Below are 24,417 nucleotides of genomic sequence, written 5' to 3' on the forward strand. Positions count from 1 at the left end.
AACAGAAGCTGAAAAGCCAGGAGCTGCACGACTCCACGGAAACCCTCCTGTCTGTTGTTGGATACCATTATTTTGTATTGTTCAACAAGTACTTCAAATATTTGTATGAGTAATGGCAACATAAAAAAAAAAAAATCAACAGACAAAAAGACCAGCCTAAATGTGCTATCACTGCTTGAGTCATTGTCAAACCACAATTGAAAATATATTTTCTGGTGAAATATACAAACAGAATTACCCAAGTTTCATGTGGCACGTAGATAAGGACTAGATCTTTGAGATTATGCAAGTCAGGGCACTCCCAGTGAAATCAGTTCATACCACCTCCTGGCTCAGATCAACTCATTTATCCTTATTTCCTTAATTGTCAGTGTCACCTTTCCTAGGCCATTCATTTCTGCTGCTTCAATCAACCCAGCAGCCTCTGTAACTGTGGAAGAATATCAACATTCAAATTTAACCCTTTTTTTAGAAGCACTTTTTTTGAACATAATTTTTACAATTTTCCAAAAAAGTGGAAGTAAATGGTCTTTTATGCTTGTTACCCATTGTGAATCTGCTGGCTGGGTAAGGTCTCAGACACAGCTTAATGTGCTCAGCAGGTGAACCAGGCACTGCCTGGGGACTCCTGTGCTGAATTCTCACATGTTCAGTTTGCAGGTGACTACACTGGCACGTGGCACTGAGAGGGCACAGGCCCCCACAGCATTCTGAAAACTTGAGGCTAGAATCCTTAAAGAGCTTTTGGATTTAAACCTGCTGAAAACTGGCACCTCCAATGCCCAGTGCTATGTGCATTTCCAGAACAGAGAGACTGGTCCACCCTGAGCTGCTGAGCAGCCCAAACTCTGATGTTGTTCCTGAGTGAGGGATCTCATCCCAGCCCTGCAGTGAGCTCAGAGCCACCTCCTGGGGTCCCTGTGGCACCTTGGACCTGCTTAGACCCTGTCAGACCTTGGTGCCTGGGAGAGGAGGCAGGACACAGTTTCACCATCCCAGGGACATTGTCATGTGAGGAAGGGCTGATGCAGAGCAGGGGAGGCAGGAGGGAGGAGGCAGCTCTCTCCAAGGCTGGCTCAGGGCATGGATTTCAGGGCATGATCCAGAGCATGAGAGGCACCGGGGCAGCACAGCAGGGCCTCCCACACAGGTCTCCAGCCCCTCTGAATTCACGTGGCTTCTTTCCGTCATGGTTGGCTTCTGAAAAGTCCCTCCCCAAGGTGATTAGAGTGCAGTTTAGGTAATTCCAGCAGCAGGATGCTTAGTGCAAGGCTGAAAATCCAAGTGGGAAGTGGGAGCTCATTACCTGAGCTGCTGCACCCCTCTGCCAAGCAGCATCATTAAAAACTGGCAGTAGGCACCAACCCACACCTATAAATGCTTATTGACCCTGGGGGAGGCTGGTTACCTCGGCAGAAACTGGAGGGGAGCTGGGTTCCTCATGATGGCTTTGTTCTGCTGTCCAGTGGGGTTTTTTCACTTTAAAAACAGTCTTCAAAAAATGAATGTCTCAAAATGCCTCAGACCATTTAATTAATTACAAGATTTTATAGAAGAGGATAATGAATAAGTTCAAGAGAACTATAAAAACAAGGATTTATATAATCTTTCTTGGTCTGGTTAAAGGCTAGTAATCCACAGCAGATTACTGGGATATAATTGACCCATATATATATAAATACATGTATATGTATGAAAGCAAGTTAACATAGCATATTCCTGTGGCTACTCTCTCCATCTACCCATGGAGAACACATTTTACTCAACTGGTAGGAATGAAATGTTTTAGGTTTTAATTTTACTTTTAAAAGTCTACATATTCATATAACTTTCTTGGAGGCTCCTATAAACAAAAAATTATGTTCAGGGCGACTGCCAGAAATAAGGTGTGTCAGGGGTCTGTAACCCATTCAATAGAGGATCAGCCAATGGCCCAAGGGTACTTCCCTTCAAGAGAAAGGGTAAAATAACTGAGGTCAAGGCCTCAAACCTAGCTCTAGTTTTAATCATGTTGCTGATTTAGAGCATAACAAGCCTTTTTCTTTTTTGCTTTGCAATTGTCAGAAAACATTTTGTTTTTCCTGACATGTCTACAGTGGCCCCACATCTGTTTTTTGCACTACTCCATGCTCAGCTCAAGGATAGGGATGTTCACCATGAATAAAATGCAAATATATAGGCTTTATGTGGAAATAGATTCACTTCCCTCATGCTACTGTATAAATACGTGGGAAGAATGAGTGGCAGGGAGAGAAAAAAAACGTCTTTTTGGCAAGGAAATCTTTCAGTAAAAGCCATATACTTGGAAGTAAATTAAAGAATTGGAGTAAAAAGTTTCTAGAGGATGATTTCTTAGATTTGGGAGCTAAAGCAGAGAATCAGCAAAAGGAGGGGAAGGACCCAAGTGCTGAAACCTCAATGGACATTTTGAAACAGCAGTTTCTTAAAAAAGATTTAAAGGTTCTTCTTTCATTTCACAATGAAACATCTTTGTGTGTGAGAAATGGAATCTGTTTCTCCAGCCATGAAACATCTCCCTCAGTACCCAACTGCTGAATCCTCAGAGGCACCTCTGAGGTGCCCAGCTGGCTGCCCTCCTCACCCAGCTACTGAGGTGAACTTGCTTTTAAATCACACCCACCCAGTGCTGGCAGCAGGGCTTTTGGGCACCAGCACTGCACAGTGCTGCTCTGCTGATATCACTGGATTTGATTAACAAATCATTTGGTTTGTTAATCATTCATTAACAAACCAAATTAATTCCCAATTTGTTTGGTTCAAAGTCTTCCTCAAATAGCTCAAAATCTTAAGGAAAATTTTCCTTACAAGCCACCATTGTTTCTTTGCCTGACATGAATGGTGCACATGTGTAATTTGGGTAGTTAAATACATCCTTTGCACAATATCCATGCTCTTGGTTCCTGGCTGGGAGCCTCCTCATGGAAACTGTTCCTCTGCATTTTTGAGTGTCCAACACAAGTCCCCTGGCACAGGCAAAGGCAGCCCCTGAGCAGAGCAGTGTGGGCAGTAACAGCAGCAAGGCCATGGCTGCACAGGAGGGGCGACAGCCTGGCCCAAAGGACACGGGGATAACTGCAGGAGTTCTGCCAAGGACACCTGACCTTAGGCAAGGTCCAGCTGGGGAGCAGGGGGGGACACCATCCCCAGCCAATTCCACTCATGAATAGCAAAAATTATGGCCCTGTATGTTTTTCCCATGGATAGCACGTGGTCTCCAAGGAAGGATCATTGATGTTATTTCCAAGCAGCCTGGTTGCAGCACCCCTCCCACATCACAAACACCACGGCTCAGGACAGAAGCAAGGCAATCTGAAATCTTCTGAAGAGAACAAACCCCTCTGGGGCAAACAACAGGGTTGTTACTCTGAATTCTCCATCTGTATCTGTTGTGCATAAACTCTAAATTAAAAGCAACATGCAATAATTGAAAATAGTCCATTTCAGGTTTGTACAGCAACTACTTTATTATTTTCAAATGCAAATGTTTGCATTGTTTGCTATTTTACAATTTTACAAACTAGGTATAAAAGACCATAAATAAATGACATAAGTTATGTGTACCTAAAATTCACGGAGGGAGAAAAAAATTACAAATTAAAACAAAATAGAAAAATCTATATATCTAACCCAGAGATCGTTCAAATGCACGAACCAAGAAATGCTGTTAGATTTTTTCAGTATGAACTAAATTATAATATGCCTCATACATTCTAATTTACACAGTCCTTGCATATTCCAACATACTTGCAGTGATACAAAAAAATAAATGCACTCTCTTTTTATTTGTCTGATTAGTATTTCAGATTTTTTTTTCTGGTTATGAAAATGTCACATAAAAGAAAAATACTGCTTTTTAAGTCCTGTTTACTGGTTACTTACCAGCTTTTTTTTTTTGTATTTTATACATATATATTTTTAATACATAAGATCCATCACAAAATTAGCACAGCAAGAAACCCGGACAAACATCAACCATTGGTGTGTGAGCAGGACAATTGAACACACTCGTGGTGGGGGACAAGCTGGCCTGTCCCCGAGGGCAGCAGTGTCTGGAGCAGCCTGTGGTGGCCCATCCTCTCTGTGGTGGCCACCTCTGCCAGGCACAGCTGGCACATCCTGGTGCCCACCATGTCCAGCTGCCCTCACTCCCCTGCCAGCCCTGCTGCTCCTCCTCCAGAGCAGGAATTACCACGGAGGGTCAGCGAGGGGGGAAAGAGGGAACAGGAGCAGCCTCAGGCCACCAGGTCACAGCTCTGGGCAGGGCTGAGTGCCCAGGCTGCCCCACAAGTGCCCGAGAGCCCCTGGCCCACCTGTCCCCTGCCCACTGCTGTGGCCCTGTGTCCCTGGGTGCAGGCGCTCAGCTCCTCTCCAGCTGCCCCTCAGCACACCAGGGTGAGTTCCCCAAACACTGCAAGCTCTCCTAGGCAGTGCCAACACGCTGCAGCACTGCTCCCTGGGCCATGGAGTGTCTGTCTTCTGCTGCTCTTCAACTGCCCTTCAACTGCACAAGGAACAGGACACACTGCACAACTCTTGCTAACTGTTAACTTTACAGGTCTTGTTGCATTTTTGTTCCTTGTCTGTGCTGGGAACCAGGGAAGTGTTCTGATTATTACGTTGCACACAGAGCAAGGTGCTTCTGTGAATGGAAGAACTGCATATATTTGCTAGCATTCAACAAGTCTTTAAAATCCTATTTTTGAAGATAAAAAAGGCTACGTAAGAATTCAGTTCAGGATTGCCAGTGGATGGAGATGCAGGTGTTGCCTCCACCACCTTGCCACTGAGAATCTGGTTGTTCTTGGTCATGAGCAGGGCACTAGTACAAATAAACAACACTTAACAAGAACCTTTAGCACCCTTTAAATCCTGCATCCATTACTCCAAAAATAACTTGAAACTGCCCGTTTCAGGCTGCTGAACTACTCAACAACGTTAGTGTGGCAGCTAAAAAATACACTTACAGATACAGAAATTTCAACACTTTCTTAATGTGTGTGTTCTTGCTATCATTTCAGACATGAGCTACCAGCCTGGACTCACAGGACAGAGGTGTTTGGGGCACGTTCACAGGCAGTTCTGCACAGGAGGTGACTTGCACGCCGACACACGCACACAAGCACACGTACGCACCTTTTGCAGGAGATAATAATCCATGATCCATTCAAGGAAAAAAATATATTTATATCACTGCAATGGCACCTTTAGTGTAAAATGTCACTTCAGCAATGTACACAGGCAGCTCACAGTTCTTTGCTGTGGCACCTGGCCTGGCGTCCATGGTAAGATGTGTAGTGCTCTGTCACCTTCATTCGTCCGGGATGCAGCGGTGACAGCCAGGGGAATGAGGAGAGACAACAACAAAATATATAAATAAAACCAAAGGTAAGCAGAGAAAGCAGAAGAGGAGGAAAAACAAAATCCAGAAGTCTGCAGGGCTCTGACACACTACATTCCTCAAGTGACAACTGGGTGCTGAGTCTTAACGAGTCAGTTATCGCTCAGTGGAGAAAAACAACGGAGTGGGTGGCCCAGGAAAAAAAAAAGAGAAAGTATAAGTCACACTCTCTTCAGGGACTGTGATGACTGTTCAGCATGTGTTTTCCAGAATCAGTGCTATGGAAGACGCAGCTGTGGGTCCAGAAGGCTTCATGTCTGCTCTGTGTTCCTCCAGGGTCCATGTGATCAACAGGACGGGCTACGAGGCTGTGAAAGCAAAATCCATTTCCCTGCACAAAAAGAGAACCCAAATTAAATGTATTAAACCACATGCTCCAAGATAGACACCCACACCTGCCCAAATGGCAATGCTCAAAGGGTGGGAACCCTTTGCCTTCCCTATCCTTCTCCCTTCCCTCACACTATTCCAAAGTCTTGTTTCCATGGCATACCTTACATACAGATATGTAATCAACCAGTCTATCTTTCTATCTATACTGACATGGACCACCTTTTTTTTCCCTCCATCTGCTCTCTTCAAGCTAAAATCACATTCCAGTGGATGCCCCTCCTTGGCCATATTTTATCTCACAGGAAACACAGCCACCAGTGGCAGTGCTGAAAACCCAGCATCTGAGCTGCCTTCACAGTTTTCATTCTATAGGGACACAGTTTTCCATTTTGTGTGGAAAATATTGCACTGTTTTGAATTACCACTACTAGACTCCGAGACAGCAATTTAACAAACTGGCCAGAAAATTGGGTGTATTTTGGTTTTAGATAAAAAAGATGATCTCAATAGAACGCAACAGATTTACAGCAAGGAAACTTCAAGTATCTCTGCATTTGCGAGGCAGAAGAATTTTTCCTGCTGAAAGTACAAATGTCAGGTCTTTAAGATGAGTAACTACTTCTTATGTTGCCTGGCAAAGTGACATTAAAACATGCTGGTTTAAATAGATTTTTTAAAAGAAATCTTAAATTTCTTGAAATGGAAAAGCTTTTATAAGTAATACTGCAGAACAGTTTATACTGAGCTGTCATGACTTGACAGGATCCAAATTTAGCATCTCATATTCAGAACAAGTTGTTCTCTGAGAGAGTTGAGAGTGAGGGAGAGTTAGTGGTTAAAATCAGCAAGTTATTGTTAAAAGTGACAAAAAAAGTGATGTGAGTGACAATACAGTCTGTGTGATTTGTCCAACTGAGTGAACTGTTTTGGATTTAGGAAAAACTCAATTATTAAAAAAGTTTGACCTATAAAGCCACTAAATCATTTCTGAATTTGCTGTCAGGTGTGGAATAGGACCAAAATATTATAGACTAAAGAACCAGTCTTAGTGCCATTAAACGATAAATCTCACCTTTCTGACATTGCGCCTGGCACAGCTGAAATGCAATGTCAGTTCTAAAGGACATGTCATGAAAATCCTCCTCCTGCTCAGCACAGAATAAGTGGCTCATCTTTTTTCTAAGGTCATCTCATCACTTTGGTCCTCAGAAGGACTTTAAAGAATTTAACTTACATACTCTGTTCAAAAAGAGTAATAAAAGCTTCATGACAAATAAATTCAAGCCTCAGTGTGTTCAGAGCTTTACTGGATGAAGATTTATCCTGTGTGACCTGCTGAGGACAACCACATTGCATAGCAGTCTCCTCCACCTGGCAAGCCAGGGCATGCTTTCAGTCACCCAACTCCCATCTATTCACTGGAGGAGGCAGAGGGCAGCTTTTCCACGCTCCCTCTTGCTGGCCATACCTGCAGAGGGGTGTCAGGCCCCAGCTGTGCAGTCTGCACCTGGCACTCACACACCCACAGCTGCCCTGATAATCCCAGATACCCACCCTACAGGGCTGGCTTTCAAAGCAGAGCTTGGTTCCCACAACTGATCCAACAGGATCACGGTGCACGAGCTGTTACCCTGCCTGACACCCAAAGTGCACAAAACCTGCAAGGCTGCATGCTCTATCCCATTTTTATCTGCTCCCTTTCCCATAAAACCACTGACACCACAACTGAAACAGATCTTTCTAAAACCCAAATACTGCTTTTACTGCTGTTCATGAAAATGTAGGAAAAGTCTTTGGTTCTTCTCAGTGCCTTTATGACTATTTGTACTTTACATTGTGGCATCCATTCATGTTGAGCTTTTCCAACCACAGCATAAGGGCTCTCAGTGTGAATTGAGGTCAAGCTTTCAGCACTGAGCTGAGCCCCAAGACACTCCTACACCTTGTCTGCACACCCTACCAGGCAACAGCTTGAGAGCAATTTGAGATAGTGCAATTTTCACTGCCATCAAATAGAGCAAACAATGGGAAAGGCTCAGCAATTAGTCTGGGAAACCAGCACAGATTCTTACAAACCAGTTAGGAACCCCAAACAACACATACCACAGCAGTTTTTATTTTTCCCCAACAGTGGTGAAATCCTAGCACAGCTTACAAAATAAAGCACCATGAATATGTTGGACGCAGTACTTCCACTGACCTTCCGTGAGGCAAAGGGAGTAAGTTTCTTTAAAGAGAAAAGAAGTCTGAAAGCTCCGCAGCCACGATTGTCACAGCTGACTACTGGCAAGATGGTCACAAAAGTCTTTCAATAGCAGGCTTCAGCATGGCACAACAGCCAAGAACCTCCCCAGAAGTCCAGTTTGGCCCAGTAATCCACAAGGTGGGTCACTTCACGTCTCAAGCCCATAAATGGGTAGATCACTAATTGGCAGGCACTGATCAGCCACATGATATTCTCACTGAGGTTTTTGCAAGGTGTTAGCGATGCATCAAGTCTGCAAAGAATATCCTAGGGCAGATTCTTCATTCCAGTGAAAGATACACAACGGTGGTTTCACCCACAAATAAAACACTATGGTTGTAATCCTACAGGTCACAGGGAGAAGGAAAGTAATGCTGTTGTTTTTAAGCACAGTATCTGGCAGCAAACATATCATCAAAACTTGAATGTGACTTTATATTTATATAGATACATGTATTTTACATATCATTGATCAACAGAGAAGCATGTTCCAAGAAACCATTTGTTCCAGGTCTGGTTTCAAAGGACGGCTCGTCATTTCTGGAGGCCCCCTCCCAACACACACGCTCGGCTTCCGCAATCTGTACATCAAGCAACGCTGCAGATCGTGATTTCCACGGGCGAGGAGACGAAGTAAAAAAAGTGCAGTTCTTCAATTAAAGTGCATGGATGAGGTAAACTAATTTCAAGAGTTTTGAGTTTATTCAGTGCTGGCTCAGACGGGAACCATCCTGCCGTGCATCTGTTGCATTTGGGTGCGCATCGCTTGGACGCTGCTCAGGATCTTGTTCTGGTGCGCCAGGGCCGTGATCCCGATCCTGGCCAGGTCCCTGTGGAAGGCAAGAGAACAACAAGGGGCTCAGAGTGGTGGATCAGATGCTGAGATGTAGAGAAAAATATTAAGAGTCAACCACAAGCAGCATTAGCAAAAGCAGATGTACAGAAATGTTTAATTAAATAAGTGGAGGCATTGTGGAGGCATTTTAAAGTTATCCTCCATCCAAATGAAAGGCATTCCATTCCTTTAATGAGTGTAATGATATGCAGCACAAAGCAAGAGAGGCTGATTAAATCCAGATTTACCAGTTTTTTTGCTATATCTCTGAGTACTTACTCCTGGTTCATATGCACCACAGCCTCTAGGGTGGTATAGCCAGCAGCTGTGAAGTTATCCTTGTATCGCTCCATTTTCATGGCTTGGAGCCAGTCACTGACAGAAACAACCGCCGAGAACTCGGGAGAGCTGGGATCCAGCAGGGCTGTGCTAGGTCTGGATGCCAAACAGTGAAAGGACAGAGAAATGGTGTCAGCTGGATCACAAACCACAAACTCAAGTTTGGTCTCTGCAACAATTAACCTCAATGATGAGGGAAAGCAAGGCAAGAGGCTGTGCCCAAAGAAACTCTGCACATCAACTCAGATCTAAACTGAACAAGATGCAAAGGAATGGGCCAGTTTTTGCTAAGAATTAATTTCACCTGAGGTTTCTATTTTTGGTTTGAGATCTAATTTGAACCACAATACAGCTTATGATTTCCATCTCAGAAATAACCAAGCTCACAGAAAATGCTTTTACTCCATGAAACAAAGAAGGTGGCAATGCTGGAAGGCATTTGGCCTGTTGGGTCTGTATCTCATGGGCAGCAATGCCAGACCTTGCCAGCCCTGCATGTGTCAGACTTAGCTCAGCAGCTATAGAAACACTGCTGAAGTATGTGCAAAGAACTGGGAGCTCACACCCTGCCAGACTGGTTTGGAGGGCAAAACTCTGGGCAGGTTCAGATAACTCCTGTTTCTAGCCAGGTCTGCTCAGTGCATTCAATCAAACTCAGGACAGCAGGGAGTTAATCCCCTCTTTAATCAATCCATTCCTGACTGAGTGCGTGCCAGGAGTGGCGAGAATCACACCAGCTTTGATCTTTGTTTGCACTGTGGAATGTGCTTCTCATTTTGCCTAGCACACTTTTGCCAATAATTATTTTTACAACATTTTCTTCTCTTATTAATATTGCATTTACTATTTCATGTAGATCATAAATCACAGTTTCATTAAAGCACTATAAATTAGTGTTATCTATCTAATCAAAACAATTATCATTTAGCAATTTATTTGTAAATGCACATCATCAAAGACTAGGTGTGCAAAAGCACGGTTAGGTCTTGCCTGAGGCATTGAGTACACTCTGGCAATACTTGGTTCAGCTCTTTTACTGCATTATCTAACACAAGACCAATGATGATAACCGATTTATATATATTTATGCTTTATGTATAAAGTCATATATTAATAATGTTATACGCATATTTGAAATTCCTACTCTGAAGACAAAAAAAAAATTATAAACAGCCATGAATGTGAAATGACCTTGAATGGGCTGTTAGCTTACATACACAGACAATGACCTTGAACAGGTTATTAACTATTGGAAAACCTATATATTTTCAAAGACCACCTGTAAATTGAAAAGAAAGCAAAAATGGAGGCGTTCATGCTGTGATTCTTCAACCAAAGTAGCACAGCAGATCATACTGTGATTCTCACCACGTAAATTATTTAAGCCTCGAGGCAGGATACATTTTTGCCAGGCTCCCAGTGCGATTAGGGCAATCTGGAAGAGGTGGTGATAGTGGCCTCACAGGGTTAATGATCCCTCTTCTGGTGACATACATTGTAAGGAAGACCCACAAAGGGACATACAAGCTCAAAAAAGGATCTTGTTCTGCTGGAGGCTGAGACAGAATCTGTTACTCCCCCACTGATTCAAGAAACTTAATTTAGCATTGTCTAATGCATATTTTTGTACCTTCCTCCTACTAAAGAACATTTTCCTCTTATCTTCCTTGTTTCTTTTAAACTTTTTTCCCACATTTGCTGTAAGCAAATCTACCTGACAAAGCAGAGACATTTGGAAAAAATGGACCAGAGCTGGTAGAGATCAGTAAAGCTCCTATTACTTCAGCAGTGTTTCACCAGCTTACACAAACTGCTGATCTGTCCCAACAAAGCTATTTTGGTTTCACCCTACAACTCTGGGAGTTTTCCTTCCTGCTGCACTTCTCAAGCACGTACCAGGTACACCATGCTTAGCAAACAAAACAAATGTAATGTGGGATCGGTGGAGACATGAAACTGGCTTTCCACAAAATTAAATTCAAATTCACATAAAAATTAATCCACACCTTCCCAATGCCCGCGAGGCGTTGGCTGTAATGCTGCAACGCTCATTTGCAAATCCTACACAAATCTTAGGGTTTATAAAACTTGATGATGTGCTTTTCCTGCAGAAAACCACATCACTCCTGTTAGCTGCACTGACTGAGGTGACCCTACCCACTCCAGCCCTTTCACTGGGGGAAGAAGGGGAAAGAAGCAACAAACGGCTTTTCAGCAGAGCTTGCCTGTGTCAGGACGTGCTTAAGGCTGTGCTGGGAACTCTCTCAGCATTGGTGTGATCCAGCACAGCTCTGCTCACTCCCCTTTCCTGCTGGCAGGGCTGAGCCTGGGTGCCCTGGGGGCCACAGAGAGTCAGCAGAGCCCTGTGCTCACCCACGCAGAGCAGCGGCTGCTGTGCAGGCTGGCCCTGGGAGCTGGGTGCCACCTGCACTTTGCGTGTGCCACCTGCACTCCATGTGTGTGCCACCTGCACTCCATGTGTGTGCCACCTGCACTCCATGTGTGCCACCTGCACTGTGCATGCCACCTGCACTCTGCCTGTCACCTGCACTCTGCCTGTCACCTGCACTCCGTGCTTGTCACCTGCACCCATGTGCCACATGCACACCATGTATGTCACCTGCACACCATGTGTGTGCCACCTGCCCTCCATCTGTGCCACCTGCACCCTGCCTGTCACCTCCCCTGTGTCCCCTGGTCCGTCCCAGAGCAGGGCTGACCTGGAGCTCTCGCTGCCTGTCCTCTTGAGGCTGTTGGGGTTGCGGATGAGCTTGTCCAGCATGTTGACGATCTGGCCGAACTTGGGCCGGTCGCTGCGCTCCTTCTGCCAGCAGTCCAGCATCAGCTGGTGCAGCGCGATGGGGCAGTCCATGGGTGGGGGCAGCCGGTACCCCTCCTCGATGGCCTTGATCACCTGCAAACGGCACAATCAGGGAGACATTGGAGAACATCACACCCTGCTCAGTCCACCAGCAGAGTAGGTTTATCCTAGGGCTGTCCAGACTACAGTGACAAATCCCCAGTTAAGCGATACAACGTGGAAAATTGCACTCGGACTCAGACAGCTGGTGGTCTCAGAACTGTCATTTCTCCTCAGCAACTCAAAACTGAAAGTGTACCCAGAGAAGACATCAGATACAGCAGGGCAATTTGTCACAAAATAGCACATGGGATACAGGGATGACAGAAGACCCCTGGTTAGAAATAAGCAACTAGCCTCGTTGGACAGAGGGCTGGAGAAGCAACAGCTCTACAGCAAGTCTTTATTAATCAGTCAGTTTCGGGTGCAGTACGTTGAGACTGTATTTTCCCCATAAATTTTAAGGTACAACAGATCACTCCCTCCCCCTGTCCTCCTGGGCTAGCTCATCTCTGTCAGCAAGAGAGGCCTTGCAGAGAACCTGTTCCCTCACTGCTGTATGCTCTGAGCCAAGAAATGCAGAGATGGGAACCCTTTTATGCAGCTTTACAAAAGTCCAACACATCTTAGGTATTTCATATTTAACAGAACCCAGAGAAACTCAGACTGAAATCACTTCAAACCCTCTAAAAAGCACTCCAGAGGCTCTAATGGCTTCTTAGCTCTCTCAGGAGAATGGGACACAACCAGAACTCAATTCTGACATGACAGGGACATGACCCAGGAGCCTTCAGATCTGAATTAATCAATATGACACTGCTGGCAGGACTCACCATGAGACTAGAGATCAGGAGTGCTCAGAGACTGAGTTGCACTAAATTCTCTCCTTCTGGACTTGTCCAATTAGTGGCTAAAATCCACTGGGAGGACAAGGTGAGCGATATGCTTGCATTATTAGCAGCGATTCAGTGACCACAAATAAAGTGGCTCTCACTCCTCCAGGAAGTATGAAGATACTTTTGATTTCTCTTGATTCAACAGACACTGAGTATAATTTGAAATCCCCTCCTGCTTTGTTGTGAGAGGAACTGCCCTTGCCATCATTAAGGAAGAAAAAAGGCATGTCTATGCTGTGTTCTGTAAGAGTGTGCACAGACATTAATATTGGCTCTCCCTGTCTTGTTCAAGCCAGCTTTTCAACATGGTCTAGCAGTGCAGTCTCAGGGAACACCAGCCTAACATAAACAGCTCTAATAAAAGCAGCTGTTTGTTGCAGGGAGCTCCACTGTGCTGTGCAGACATGCCTGATATAACCAAGACACATCTGGTGTTTTATTTTCTTGCTAAGTCTTGATGACTTCCTGTTAGCAAAAGGAAGGCAAGATTGGGTGCCAGAAGAGACATTTCACATCAGAAGGAAATTAAAATTATATCTCCCATTTAGATTAAATGCCATCCACATCTAGACACTCTTTGAAAACGTTCAGCTCTACAGAAGAAAGCAGATGACTTGTAAAGTGCTTTAACCACTCCCATGGCTGTATATTCAGATTACCATTTTCTTCTTCCTTTACTTGCTTGTAAATCCCCTGGGAAAAGAATTATGGATAATCTAGGCCTCATTTTCAGTGGGATTTTTTTTTCCCATTTAATAAAAATTCTATTAGCAAAAGCTCTTATTAGCATTATTATTAAATACTCTTCTGGAACAGCAGCCATTGTGCACAGTCCCTCTTGGATCACACTGAAGTAGTCCAGATGGTATGGTTAAACAGGACATGCATAATTTAAGAATGGTCATTTACAAAAGCTGCTTTTTAATGGCCTCAGGGGGCAGCTATGCCATTGTCACAAAGATGCTCTGACTGATAATCAGAACTGGATTTCCTATGTGTTGATTTAGATATCCTACAAGAAATAAAATCCCCTGGAAGACTTATAAGCATAGTGGAGCTTCAAGAATTAACTACCAATAGGAAGCCAAATCAAATTTGTTTTTCTCTCAAAGATATTCAGTAAAATCAAGATATAATATGAACATTCAAATCTTCCTTCTCTTGACAGTATTATGATTTGACAGTTTACATATATTAGTTTCCCTTTCCTCCATTTTTCTATAATTGCTATTTTTTTACATTTAAAAGACCAAACCAAATAAGCCCTTGTGTATAGACCCTAACTTGAGAATCTCTAATTCTGTGAGCTTAAATAAAGTTTGAAGTACTCAAGGAACTTTAGTTCCAGAGAGGTTCCCTGAGAAAACAGGAGTCTACCACCATGGTGTCCTTTTAAAAACCTGGATTAACCATTTTATAGCTACATAGCAGATTTCTAAGGACAAGATGAAGGCATGGGGAGGGACAGGCAGGGGGAGCTCAGCAGGACACTCACATCTTGGTTGGACATGTCCCAGTAGGGCCTCTCCCCGTAGGACATCACCTCCCACATGACGATGCCGTAGCTCCAGACGTCGCTGGCCGAGGTGAACTTGCGGTAGGCGATGGCCTCGGGCGCTGTCCACCTGATGGGGATCTTGCCGCCCTGCCGCCAGGGAAAGAACCACAGGCTGGTGAGCCAATGCAGTGCTGTGTGTGGCTGACACTGTTCTGTGTATTCAAAGTACAAAAATCACATGGTTTTTGTGTACAGCTCCAGAACCCTTCTGAAAAATGCAGCCGCTTTCTCTCCTGCTCGCCATAAAGCTGTCAGATCCAACCAGGAGGCAATGCTGCCCATCTGCTTGCTTCAGTCACCAGGAGGAGAACCAGTAAATTGTTAAATGTATTTTTATCAGCCCTCCAAGAGATCTCTGCTCAGGGCTATGCTGAAGCCTGAGAACAAGCCAGGGGTTTTACAAAGTATATATTAGAGATTTAGTTGACAAAACAAATGAGTGCATGCTGTTAATTACTATTTCCTTGCTTGCTTGTCTGACCTGTTTGGCCTGTTTCAGAAAAATGGCATTATAAACATTTTGCTTTTTAAAAAGGTAAAATAAAGAGAGGATAAACTGGGAAGATTTATGAATACAGTGGTGTTTCCCATGGGCAATAGCCCAACTCCTACCAGAGATGTGAGAAGGCAAGCAAGCCTCTGGGCTCTCCCAGACCCTGGAGGACAAGTTCAACACCAAACCAGGGTACAAGGCTGCTTTTAATACCTGCTGGAGAAATCTGCCTCTTCTTATAATATGTTTTTTAAAACAAATAAAAACACTTGGCCATTTGATTTGGGCCACTGAGGTCCTACACTGTTTAAAAAGGAACTCACTCCATCCTGTTTATCTGATTTTGCCTTAGCTGAGTGATCCCAGGCCAGAGATTTCTCCTTTTGTTTATGCTAATATGCAAGGTGTTTTTAATTGAGCTTTTGGTTTCCTGCAGTTCCATCTGGGGAATGACTTAAGCTGAACAAAGGTTTTTGGATTTTTTTTTTTCATTTGCTTTTATGCTTCTTTGATTAAGTTTATTTTGGTAGTTTTTTTCCCAGCCATCTCCTAGATAGCTTTTATCCATAAGCGAGTGCAATGTGTGCATACTTAATAGTATATTGTTCTACTATATCTCTCAAGTGTTTAATATGGACTGGTTCCAAGCCAAGGCAAATCAAAAGGGGTCCTTCCCCTGGCTGCTTCAGCCCTTGCATCAGGCCCTTTGTGAGTCAAGTTGTGGCAATATGTGCCTTGGTGACTACAAGATGCTCTCTCTTTAATGAGTTACTAACAGGAGCAGAACACATCATTTTCTTTAAAAACGTTGCTTTAAAAAATTGCATTCAATCACAGCCTCTCTGGTTATGCAAAAGCTTTATTCCTCCTTTCAGACACAGATGCACTGACATTGTTTATACATGGTTGTCACTCTAAAAATTGTCAATAAGCTCTTTATATTTAGCTGCTTGAGCACAGTGGAGTTAATCCAAATATCCCTGATCCTTCATTACTGATACCAAATGAAGACAATGACTGTAAAGCAAATGTCATTGACTCTCTCTAGTTTACTCTGAGAGCCAACAATACCATATCTTCACATGCTAAATTCAAAGAGAAGCTTTTCAGTTATTTCTGTTTTGCTCTTGTGTGCTTGTCTAAACTCTGATTTCCCTGAACACAGATTTTCAAACCTCTGCTTCTGCTTCTTCCACTTGCCACCCTTATGAGTGAGAGAAATCAAGGCTGGCCAGCATTTAATGTTACAGGAGTCTGTCCTACCCTGTAATGAGCTGTGAATGCATTGAAGGATGAGTGTTGGGATTAAACAGCAAGATCTGAGTGCTGCAAACAAACTCAGCACTAGGGAGAACAGATGGAGAATGGCAGATATTTAAAAACGAAGAAAAGAAGCAATTAAAAAAGGAGACTTTATAAACCAAATTTTTCTCTTTAGGAGCATGTTGATATCAGAGGTATTGGTACAAAGGCTGGTAATGGCTGGGATGTTGTTTTGTGGCCAGAATACTTGCATTAGCCTTATTCCTTGTGCAGCATATTAAAATGGCTTTAGCAAAATTACCTAAGAGTGGGATGCTGAAATATAGATAAAATGAGAAAGAAACAAAGAATGGGAATGCAGGTCTAACACTTTTCCCAGTCCAAATAATTAGGTCAAATTTATGACTGGCTTTGTGATGGGCAAAAGTGGGTGCATCTTTTTAATTTTTTTGTGGGGTGTCTACACCTTCTGTATCAAACATGAGTATGAGCAGCCACGTGGAAACCCTGTTTGTAGATATCAGAAGGAGCAGAAGTCTAGGCCCTAATTTCTGGCACCAGATTCCTGTCACGTGCTGCATCATGATGAAGGAACAAGAGGAATACATGGGTCACATCCTCAGAAAGAAATATTGCTGTGGCCACTGCTGTAGCAGCTACAGCACATCAATTTATAGGAGCTGTGGAGCCTGGGCCAATGTTTACTTTTAGGCTGTGATTTAGGTTTCCACTTGTGACTGAGACTATTTTAAAACAAACCACTGACACCTCCCACACAGTCAGACAAAACCAACATGCAGGCACGACAACATGGCCATTTTCCTTCCCTCCTTACCCGTGTGGTGTAAGCTGCCTCAGGGTCATCCTCCAGCACGCGGGACATGCCGAAATCAGAGACTTTGCAGACCAGGTTGCTGTTGACCAGGATGTTGCGAGCGGCGAGGTCGCGGTGCACGTAGCTCATGTCAGACAGGTACTTCATCCCCGAGCCAATGCCACGCAGCATCCCCACCAGCTGGATGACTGTGAACCTGCCATCGTTCTTCTGCATATGGGGAAAGGAGCAAAAGCATGAAGCATTAAGCTAAAAGCTACATTATTGCCACTGCTGAAATTGGCAAAGAGCAGAGCTGCGGATTCCCATCTTCTCTCCAATAAAATGCAATGTTATTTCCTCGCTCCCCTCACCAGGGTCTATAATTCACCAGTAAAGCAAAAACCCAGAGGTTCTGTCACAGCTTTCAGTGATGCAGTATTCTGTTTGCAATGAATCTGATTTTAATGAGTCTACATCACTGCAATGCTTTCAAAAATGGAGCAAGTCAGAACTGTTCACATTAAACATGGATTATTTAAAATCCTGCTATTTTAAAAATTAATTTATTTTATATTCTTCCACTTTAAATTAATTCTGGTTTTCGATAAAAGCAGCACCAGAAAACAGAATTTCCCAAGTACAAACATAATTTCTTTAAAACTGTGCAAATTTCAGTAAGAAAAAGAAAAAGAGAAAGAAAAATATGTTTCCCAGTATAAAGTCTCCTTAGCTTTTGAAGAAATCACCTACCCTGAGGAAGGCATCCAAGGAGCCATTCTCCATGTACTCAGTTATGATCATTACTGGCTTACCTAGAGTGTGCAGAAAGAAAAACACAATTCCTTGATGAACACCAATGTTAATGGGATAAAAATGGCTTGCACATGATTTTACTGCCAAGACACCTGGCTTACACAATCTAATTTAATTTGAAATGCACCAAGCTTATGCCTCAGCTGTGGGAAGCAAGAGATGAAATATTACAGGACAGAAACATTTAATGGGCCCATTTGGAAGGTTAACCCTTTGGTTGATTAATTGACAAGGTCTTTAACTAAAGTGGCTCCTGTTCCCTAAGGAATATGTGAATTGATAATTGAGAACTAAGAAACAAAAGTCTGTCCAAACCTGACAAAAATCTTTAGTATTACATATTGTTTGCAGAGCAGAAAATGGAATTCATGAATGCTTTGGTCTTTCTGTCTTTTTTGGAAGATCAATGCTTTAGGCAAGTTGGAAGCTGCCAGAAGCTACAAAGTATTCCAAGACAACTGGATTCAAGAATGAAAAATGCAGGCTGTTCCTTTCAACCTTCACTGTCCTGAACTTGTATTCTGTGTTTCTCTTGTTATTTATAAATGAGCCAAAGCCATTTGCCTCCTGAAGTCAGCCAGGGGCAAAATGATTCAGAGCCCAGTGTCACACAGGGGGCACAGAGCTCAGCAGCACCCAGCTCCCCATGCTGCAACAGGGGCCAAGCTGGGCAGCCTGAGGAGAAATGCAATGTTACTGACAGGGGCGTGCTTTCTAGGCACTCTCCTGCCTAAAACAAACAAATAATGCTTGATGTTGCCTTTCAGAGTTTTATAAAGATCACACAGTGCTGAAACTGAGAACACTTAGGTGCATGCAAGGAACACTAATTATTTCATGGAGTTAAATCCTACTGATATTTGACATACAGGTATTTGTAGAAATAGGTCTGATAAGATCTCAAAAGAGCAATGGCAGAAGTACAGATGTAACTCATCAAACGTTGAATGGTAAAAGCCCAGTCCCAAGATGAGCACTTTAAGGTGAGCACCTGACAATCAGTGCTGTCTGGAATAGCAAACCTTCCTCTCTCTTATGCTTTACCTACAGGAGCTACAGGGGTTTTTTTAAATAAAAGATGGTGTCCCAGAGAAACTCAGCTTTTACTTCTTGGAGCAGGTCTGGAGAAGGGAACATCATAGGGAAGGAAGGCTTCAAAGGCCAGGTCACCCAGACTGTAGATAGCTCAACTGCATCTTGGCATGAGAGGTACCAGAACTACTTAATTTTTCCTTGCTTCTGTCACCAGCAAGGATCTGCTCCAGAACAACCATCTCTAAAAATTACCCTACCGTGAAATGTTGCAGCATTTAACATTCCCCTAATAGTTTCTACCTCAGTGCATCTTTCACCAAGATTCTTTTCTCTTCATTTGTCAGGGATTTCTGGTTCTGAAGTAACCTTTTTTTAATTAGAAAACCATATGCTATAGGGACTGACTGTAAGAACATTTTACCACATTTCACTTAGGCCAACATCTATGTGCAGTACACAACTTATTTCACTCATCATTACTTATTTCACCTTTCCAGTTCCAACCTACCCTTTACAGGCCTTTTACTTTCCTTCCCTGCTGGTATCCAAATTATTACTGGTTTGGTCCCAAACAAGCCAGCACACCTGGGAAATGCCATTACTGAATGTTGCAGAGAAGCAATGGTATTGCATAAAGCAAACCGCTCTGGATGAAGGGCTGAGTGACCTTGGCTGAGCACATCCTTAAGTAAAAGGATGTGATTAAACATCATCCTCCCTCTAATTCACCTTTGAAAGCATTCTTTGCTAGAGAGAGGAAAAACTTCAACCAAATCTGCATATGGCATTGTTTCATTTATGCTTTGCAAGTGCGACGACCACCCTTCCACTGAACAAATAGAGCTAAATGAGTATTAATTAACCTTCTTCAATCAAAAGATACTATGTCAACGTAGAAGGGAAAAAAGGAAGACTCTTTCAGTGCATTAACATGTAATTTCATTACTCAGACACTTCTTTAGCAGGGGAGGGGGGATAGAGAGACGAGGGAGAAGTTACCATCAGCGAGTCAATTATTAAAGTACTTGACTAGCAGCCAATAATTTATTCATGGTTTTTTGCTGCCTCTCTCAACCCCCATCTATACCACTATTTATCTCACATTTTAATTTTCAGTTTATTAAATGCATCCATTTATCACAGCATTCAGCAAACCTATGGAGAAATGGAGATAAATGTGCTCTTAAGTGGCCCTGTTTCCCCAGGAGTGCAGCTGGCAGTAACGGAGCCGTGTTGCTGCAGGAGCATCACTTACTGGGAGCCAGGAACGGGGCACTGCCAGGTCACCCCGCCACCTCCTCCCTGGGTGAAAATTCCCAATCATTTTAATTCACTGACAACTGCATTATGCAAATGCCTACGGCCATTTATAAGTGCTGGAGCTGCAGCAGCTCAGGGGCTTCCAGTGGGATTGCAACACAAAGATTCCCCTGTTGTCTTTCTTTTACTGAGGTGCTAAAAGAATCACTGTCTGAGGCAAACACTGTGGTCTGATCACATTCCCTTTGCTGTAACAATCACAGAGAGAGACACTCAGACCTTCCAAATTTAAACAGAGGAGGGTATGTTAATTTTAGTTTTGAGCGAGGCTCTCAGTAAAGGATGGCCAAAATTAGTCCAAACTGCTCTTTGCCTGTAAAAGCAAACTGCCACACACTGTATGAGCCATTTTCTACTGTTGAGAGAAGGCAGGCCAGGAGACAGCAACACAAATGAGCAGGGGTAAGATTTCCAGAAACAAAAGTGGCAGAATAAGTATCAGCTCTCACTGACATTCAAGAGGGACAGAGTTTTACAGTGGAACTGATGGTTTTGATAACCTTTTATGAGAGGTACTTTGTTCTTCTAGTGATATTTTACTTTTTAACTTTTCATCCATCTCAAATTTTAATTGCTTCCACTGTTAATACCCTGCATTCATATTCCTCAGGCTGCAGAAGGTGAGCTTCACAAAGTCCTCTCTGACAGCAGCTCACAAGATCACTGCCTGCTTTCTGTGCCACCCTGAGCATGAGCCCCAAGACCCAAAGAGTATTTTAGGATTAGCAATGAGAGCCAGGCTTTGCCACCATGCTACCCAGGGCAGCTGGGCACAGATAATACCGGCACCATGGCAGTGGCACCTTGTCAGCTCACACCCAAGCACTGGTGTCCCACAGCTGCATTTGTAGCCCTAGCCTACAGACACCACCCAGCCAGCACTGTCACTCTCTAAAGCACAGTCAGGCTTAAAAAACCCCAAACAAAGCAAACAAAAAATCATCCAGGTAAATTCTGCAGAGTGAAATTAGCACACCTGTAAATCAGAGAAAACAAATAAGCAAGTTTCACACTAAAATAGCTTGCTTCGTTTCAAAGGCTTGCTCCTTACATCTGTGCTTTGTACTTCAAACATATGACTGTGTAGTTTTGTTTTGGTATTTTTCCCTCATCATTTTGAATTCTTCGCTCACCATCTGCTTTTGCCTATCCTGTAACAATCATCTCAGTCTAGCAAAGATGTGAAAGATGCCTGCTTGGCATAGCAAGAAGGGATAAAAAAAAGCCAACCCCTGCAGTATTAATTCCCTGTACAAAATCTTGTACAAGCTGCCTACAGATAGAATATCAGTTGAAACCGTAAACCCATTTATAGCTGACAACAAGATTAATGACTTGTCCTGCACTGATTTCCTCCTATTAGCTATCAGTGGATCTGTTCCATCTGTCATTTTACAGGAAAGAGGGTAAGAAGGAAAAAAAAAAAGCCAGCACACACCATACAGACTTAATTTCTCAGTGACTTCTAAATTGGACTTGTCATGAAAATGACCTACTTACATTTAGTAACTACACCTTCCAAGTGGATGATATTGGGGTGGTCAAATTGTCCCATGATACTGGCCTCACTCAGAAAGTCTCTCCTTTGTTTATCAGTGTAACCAGCCTTTAGAGTCTTGATAGCAACACAGATCTCTCTTTTTCCTGGCACTTTGAGACGTCCACTGCACACTTCACCAAACTCCCCTTGAAGAAAAAGGCACAAGAATCCATGGTCAGGAGCCTGAAGCATGCACTTGTGTTGTCAAACTGTTATGTCAGTACATTTGGGAGAACTGTCATACAAAAATCATAGGATCACACATTCCCTAAAAGCAAATTTAAAAGTGTATTTACGGGCAAAAAATGCAAAAGTTCTGGCACTTACCCACACCAATAACTTTTTCAATCTTTATGCAGGAGGCATCAATTTCTTTGGCAAATTCCCTCACAGCTTGGTTTGGATCCTCATATGTAAAAGGATCCACATATGTTCTAACACCTGCAAGGCAGAAATGTTTTATTTGAAGTCACTGATCTACATGCTGCTGAACACAGAACATATGAGACTGAAGCCTTAATGATATACAACAGCAAAGAGAGTGTACAATAAAAATGTACTGTAAGCCAGGAATGACTGATAAGGAAGGAAGGACTTAAGTATTTTTTCCCCCCAGTACAATATTTTAAAGTGTAAACATTTAATATTTCCCATTATTGATGTAAGGAATGAGGCTTTTGCCAATTAATGAGCTTCACAAATCACTGCCATCACTAGCATAACCTGTCAGGGACCTGTGAGACTAAAACACTAAATCCCTTTTTCCTATGGGAGCCAGGAAATTCTGAGCTCAGGTCCTGGGTTTGGTGCATGGAAGTAACAATAGGATTCAGTGGTGGAAAAAAGGCAGCAAAGTTCACGCTGCCTTTCCTGCAGGATTGCCTCTGGCCCATTCAGAAACTGCTTTAGCAGAGTGCTGTGGGGAAAAACCTTGCCTAGAAATCAAGTGGCTAAGAACAGGTATCTTTCAATAGCAAGGAACAATGGAAAAACTTGATAAACCCTTCTCTGTACCCTCCAAACATTTTACCCAGACACTTCTATTGTCCCTGTTACTAGAGTAAATAAATTTTGAAGCAGGAAGGGAAAACAGAAACTTGTTCTCCTCTAGAGGAATGCAATCCCTTATTTCCTGAGCACCAGAACATGAGCCATGTCTCACAACCCAAACCAAACCCCACAAGCACCAGCGCCTTTTACCTTGGTTCAGGTGCTTCTCCTCATCTGCCTCCTGCTTGGCCTTGCTGTACTTACTGCGCCTGTCGGGACAAAGCACAGCAAGTGAGTGCAAAGGGGATCTCGCTCTGAACAAACCCAGCTGTCCTGACCTGCCGAGACTCGAGCTGCTGGCACCTGCCACAGCCATGACACAACACACAGCCAGGGCAGCAGGATCCTCACACTCCCCTGCGTGTTACCGGCATCAATAGAGCATCAAAGGAAGCATAAATCTGTTTGTATCTCAGCGCTTAAAGAAAGGGGAAAAAAAGTTTGTGCTTCAGCCACTTTTTCTTCAAACTTACTTTCGCAATTGAGGGCCCAAATTGCTTTTTATCCCTACCACACAGGGATTGAAATGCTACAACGGAGGTGTTTTGGTAGATTGACTTTCAAACATCATTAGGCAAATGCCAACATCAATACACTTATTTAACTGCAAATTTAAAACTGGAAACAAGTCTCTTAACACAGAAATCAGGATCTCAGCAGAAAAAAAAAGGAAGAACCACCAACCCTGACCATCAAAAATTAAGATCCCAAGGATTTTGCTTATTCTTTTAATCACTGCTTAATTGAAGGGGCTGAAGAACTCCTGATGGCAGAACTCCTCTATTGACTCTCTGAGCTGGAGGCAATAGCATAGCAGAGTATTTTAATTCTATAGATTACTACTTCTACACCTACACCTGTGATACTGTAATCTAGTTATGCATTTAATTAGTTCAGCTTTCAGCTTCAATGGACAAGGAGCACTACAAAAAGCTGATACAAGAAGTTAGTCCATTAGGGAGGATATTGAGGACTCTGCTCAGCCAAATGTGTAGGAATTTGAAGTTGCCCAGCATCCAGTGGTATGTAGATGCAGAGAAGTTATTTGGGCTTTTACCCATCCATCCTTGAGTGTTCAGAACCAAGCACAGAGCAGACACTGATGGAGAGAAGGGTTTACTGTTGCTTAGTCTCAGTTTGCCTGTTCCCAGGAAATCCAAATTTCCCAGTCAGACCCAGGAGAGCTGACTGGCAAGAGGCTGAGGTGGAGAGAAGAGGGAAGGCAGAAGGAGAAGCCGAGCCTGGAGAGCAGGAGAGGAGAGTGGCACTGCCAGCAATGTCCAGCTGCTGCCTCGAGTGGGGCAGGGGACAGCCAGGCCTGCCAGGGACACCAGGGTGACACTGGGTTAACTAACAGGCTGAAAATAGTGAATGAGAAGAGGAAAATGAGAGCAGGTACAACAAAAACCTGTAAGATGTGAGCTGAAAGGGGTCAAAAACCTCACAGGTAGCAGGAAGAAAAGACACAACTGAGAGCCTCACTTTCAGCAAATCTCCCTGAGTCCTACCATACCTCTCCTGTCAGCAAAACCCCTCTGCCCCTCAGCAAGAAGCATCTCACATCCCACTCTGCAGCTGCCTGTGGGGAATGGCAGCTCCCA

At 43.4% G+C, this 24,417-nt stretch overlaps 1 protein-coding gene across 1 annotated transcript in view; it reads right to left on the reverse strand.

The window, feature by feature from the left end:
• Positions 1–3,459: 3,459 nt before the first annotated feature.
• Positions 3,460–24,417, reverse strand: part of EPHA4 (EPH receptor A4) — a 104,692-nt gene continuing 83,734 nt past the window's right edge. The window contains exons 9-18 of the mRNA XM_074547038.1: positions 22,967–23,025; positions 22,094–22,207; positions 21,727–21,912; positions 17,809–17,870; positions 17,077–17,286; positions 14,423–14,572; positions 11,892–12,085; positions 9,112–9,267; positions 7,953–8,827; positions 3,460–5,750 (exon numbers count right to left, since the gene is read on the reverse strand). Coding sequence (XP_074403139.1) covers positions 8,713–8,827; positions 9,112–9,267; positions 11,892–12,085; positions 14,423–14,572; positions 17,077–17,286; positions 17,809–17,870; positions 21,727–21,912; positions 22,094–22,207; positions 22,967–23,025 — 1,246 coding nt within the window. The 3' untranslated portion in view covers positions 3,460–5,750; positions 7,953–8,712. The remainder of the gene's footprint in view (positions 5,751–7,952; positions 8,828–9,111; positions 9,268–11,891; positions 12,086–14,422; positions 14,573–17,076; positions 17,287–17,808; positions 17,871–21,726; positions 21,913–22,093; positions 22,208–22,966; positions 23,026–24,417) is intronic.

The sequence above is a fragment of the Zonotrichia albicollis genome, chromosome 9 (assembly GCF_047830755.1).
Source record: "Zonotrichia albicollis isolate bZonAlb1 chromosome 9, bZonAlb1.hap1, whole genome shotgun sequence".
NCBI lineage: Eukaryota > Metazoa > Chordata > Aves > Passeriformes > Passerellidae > Zonotrichia > Zonotrichia albicollis.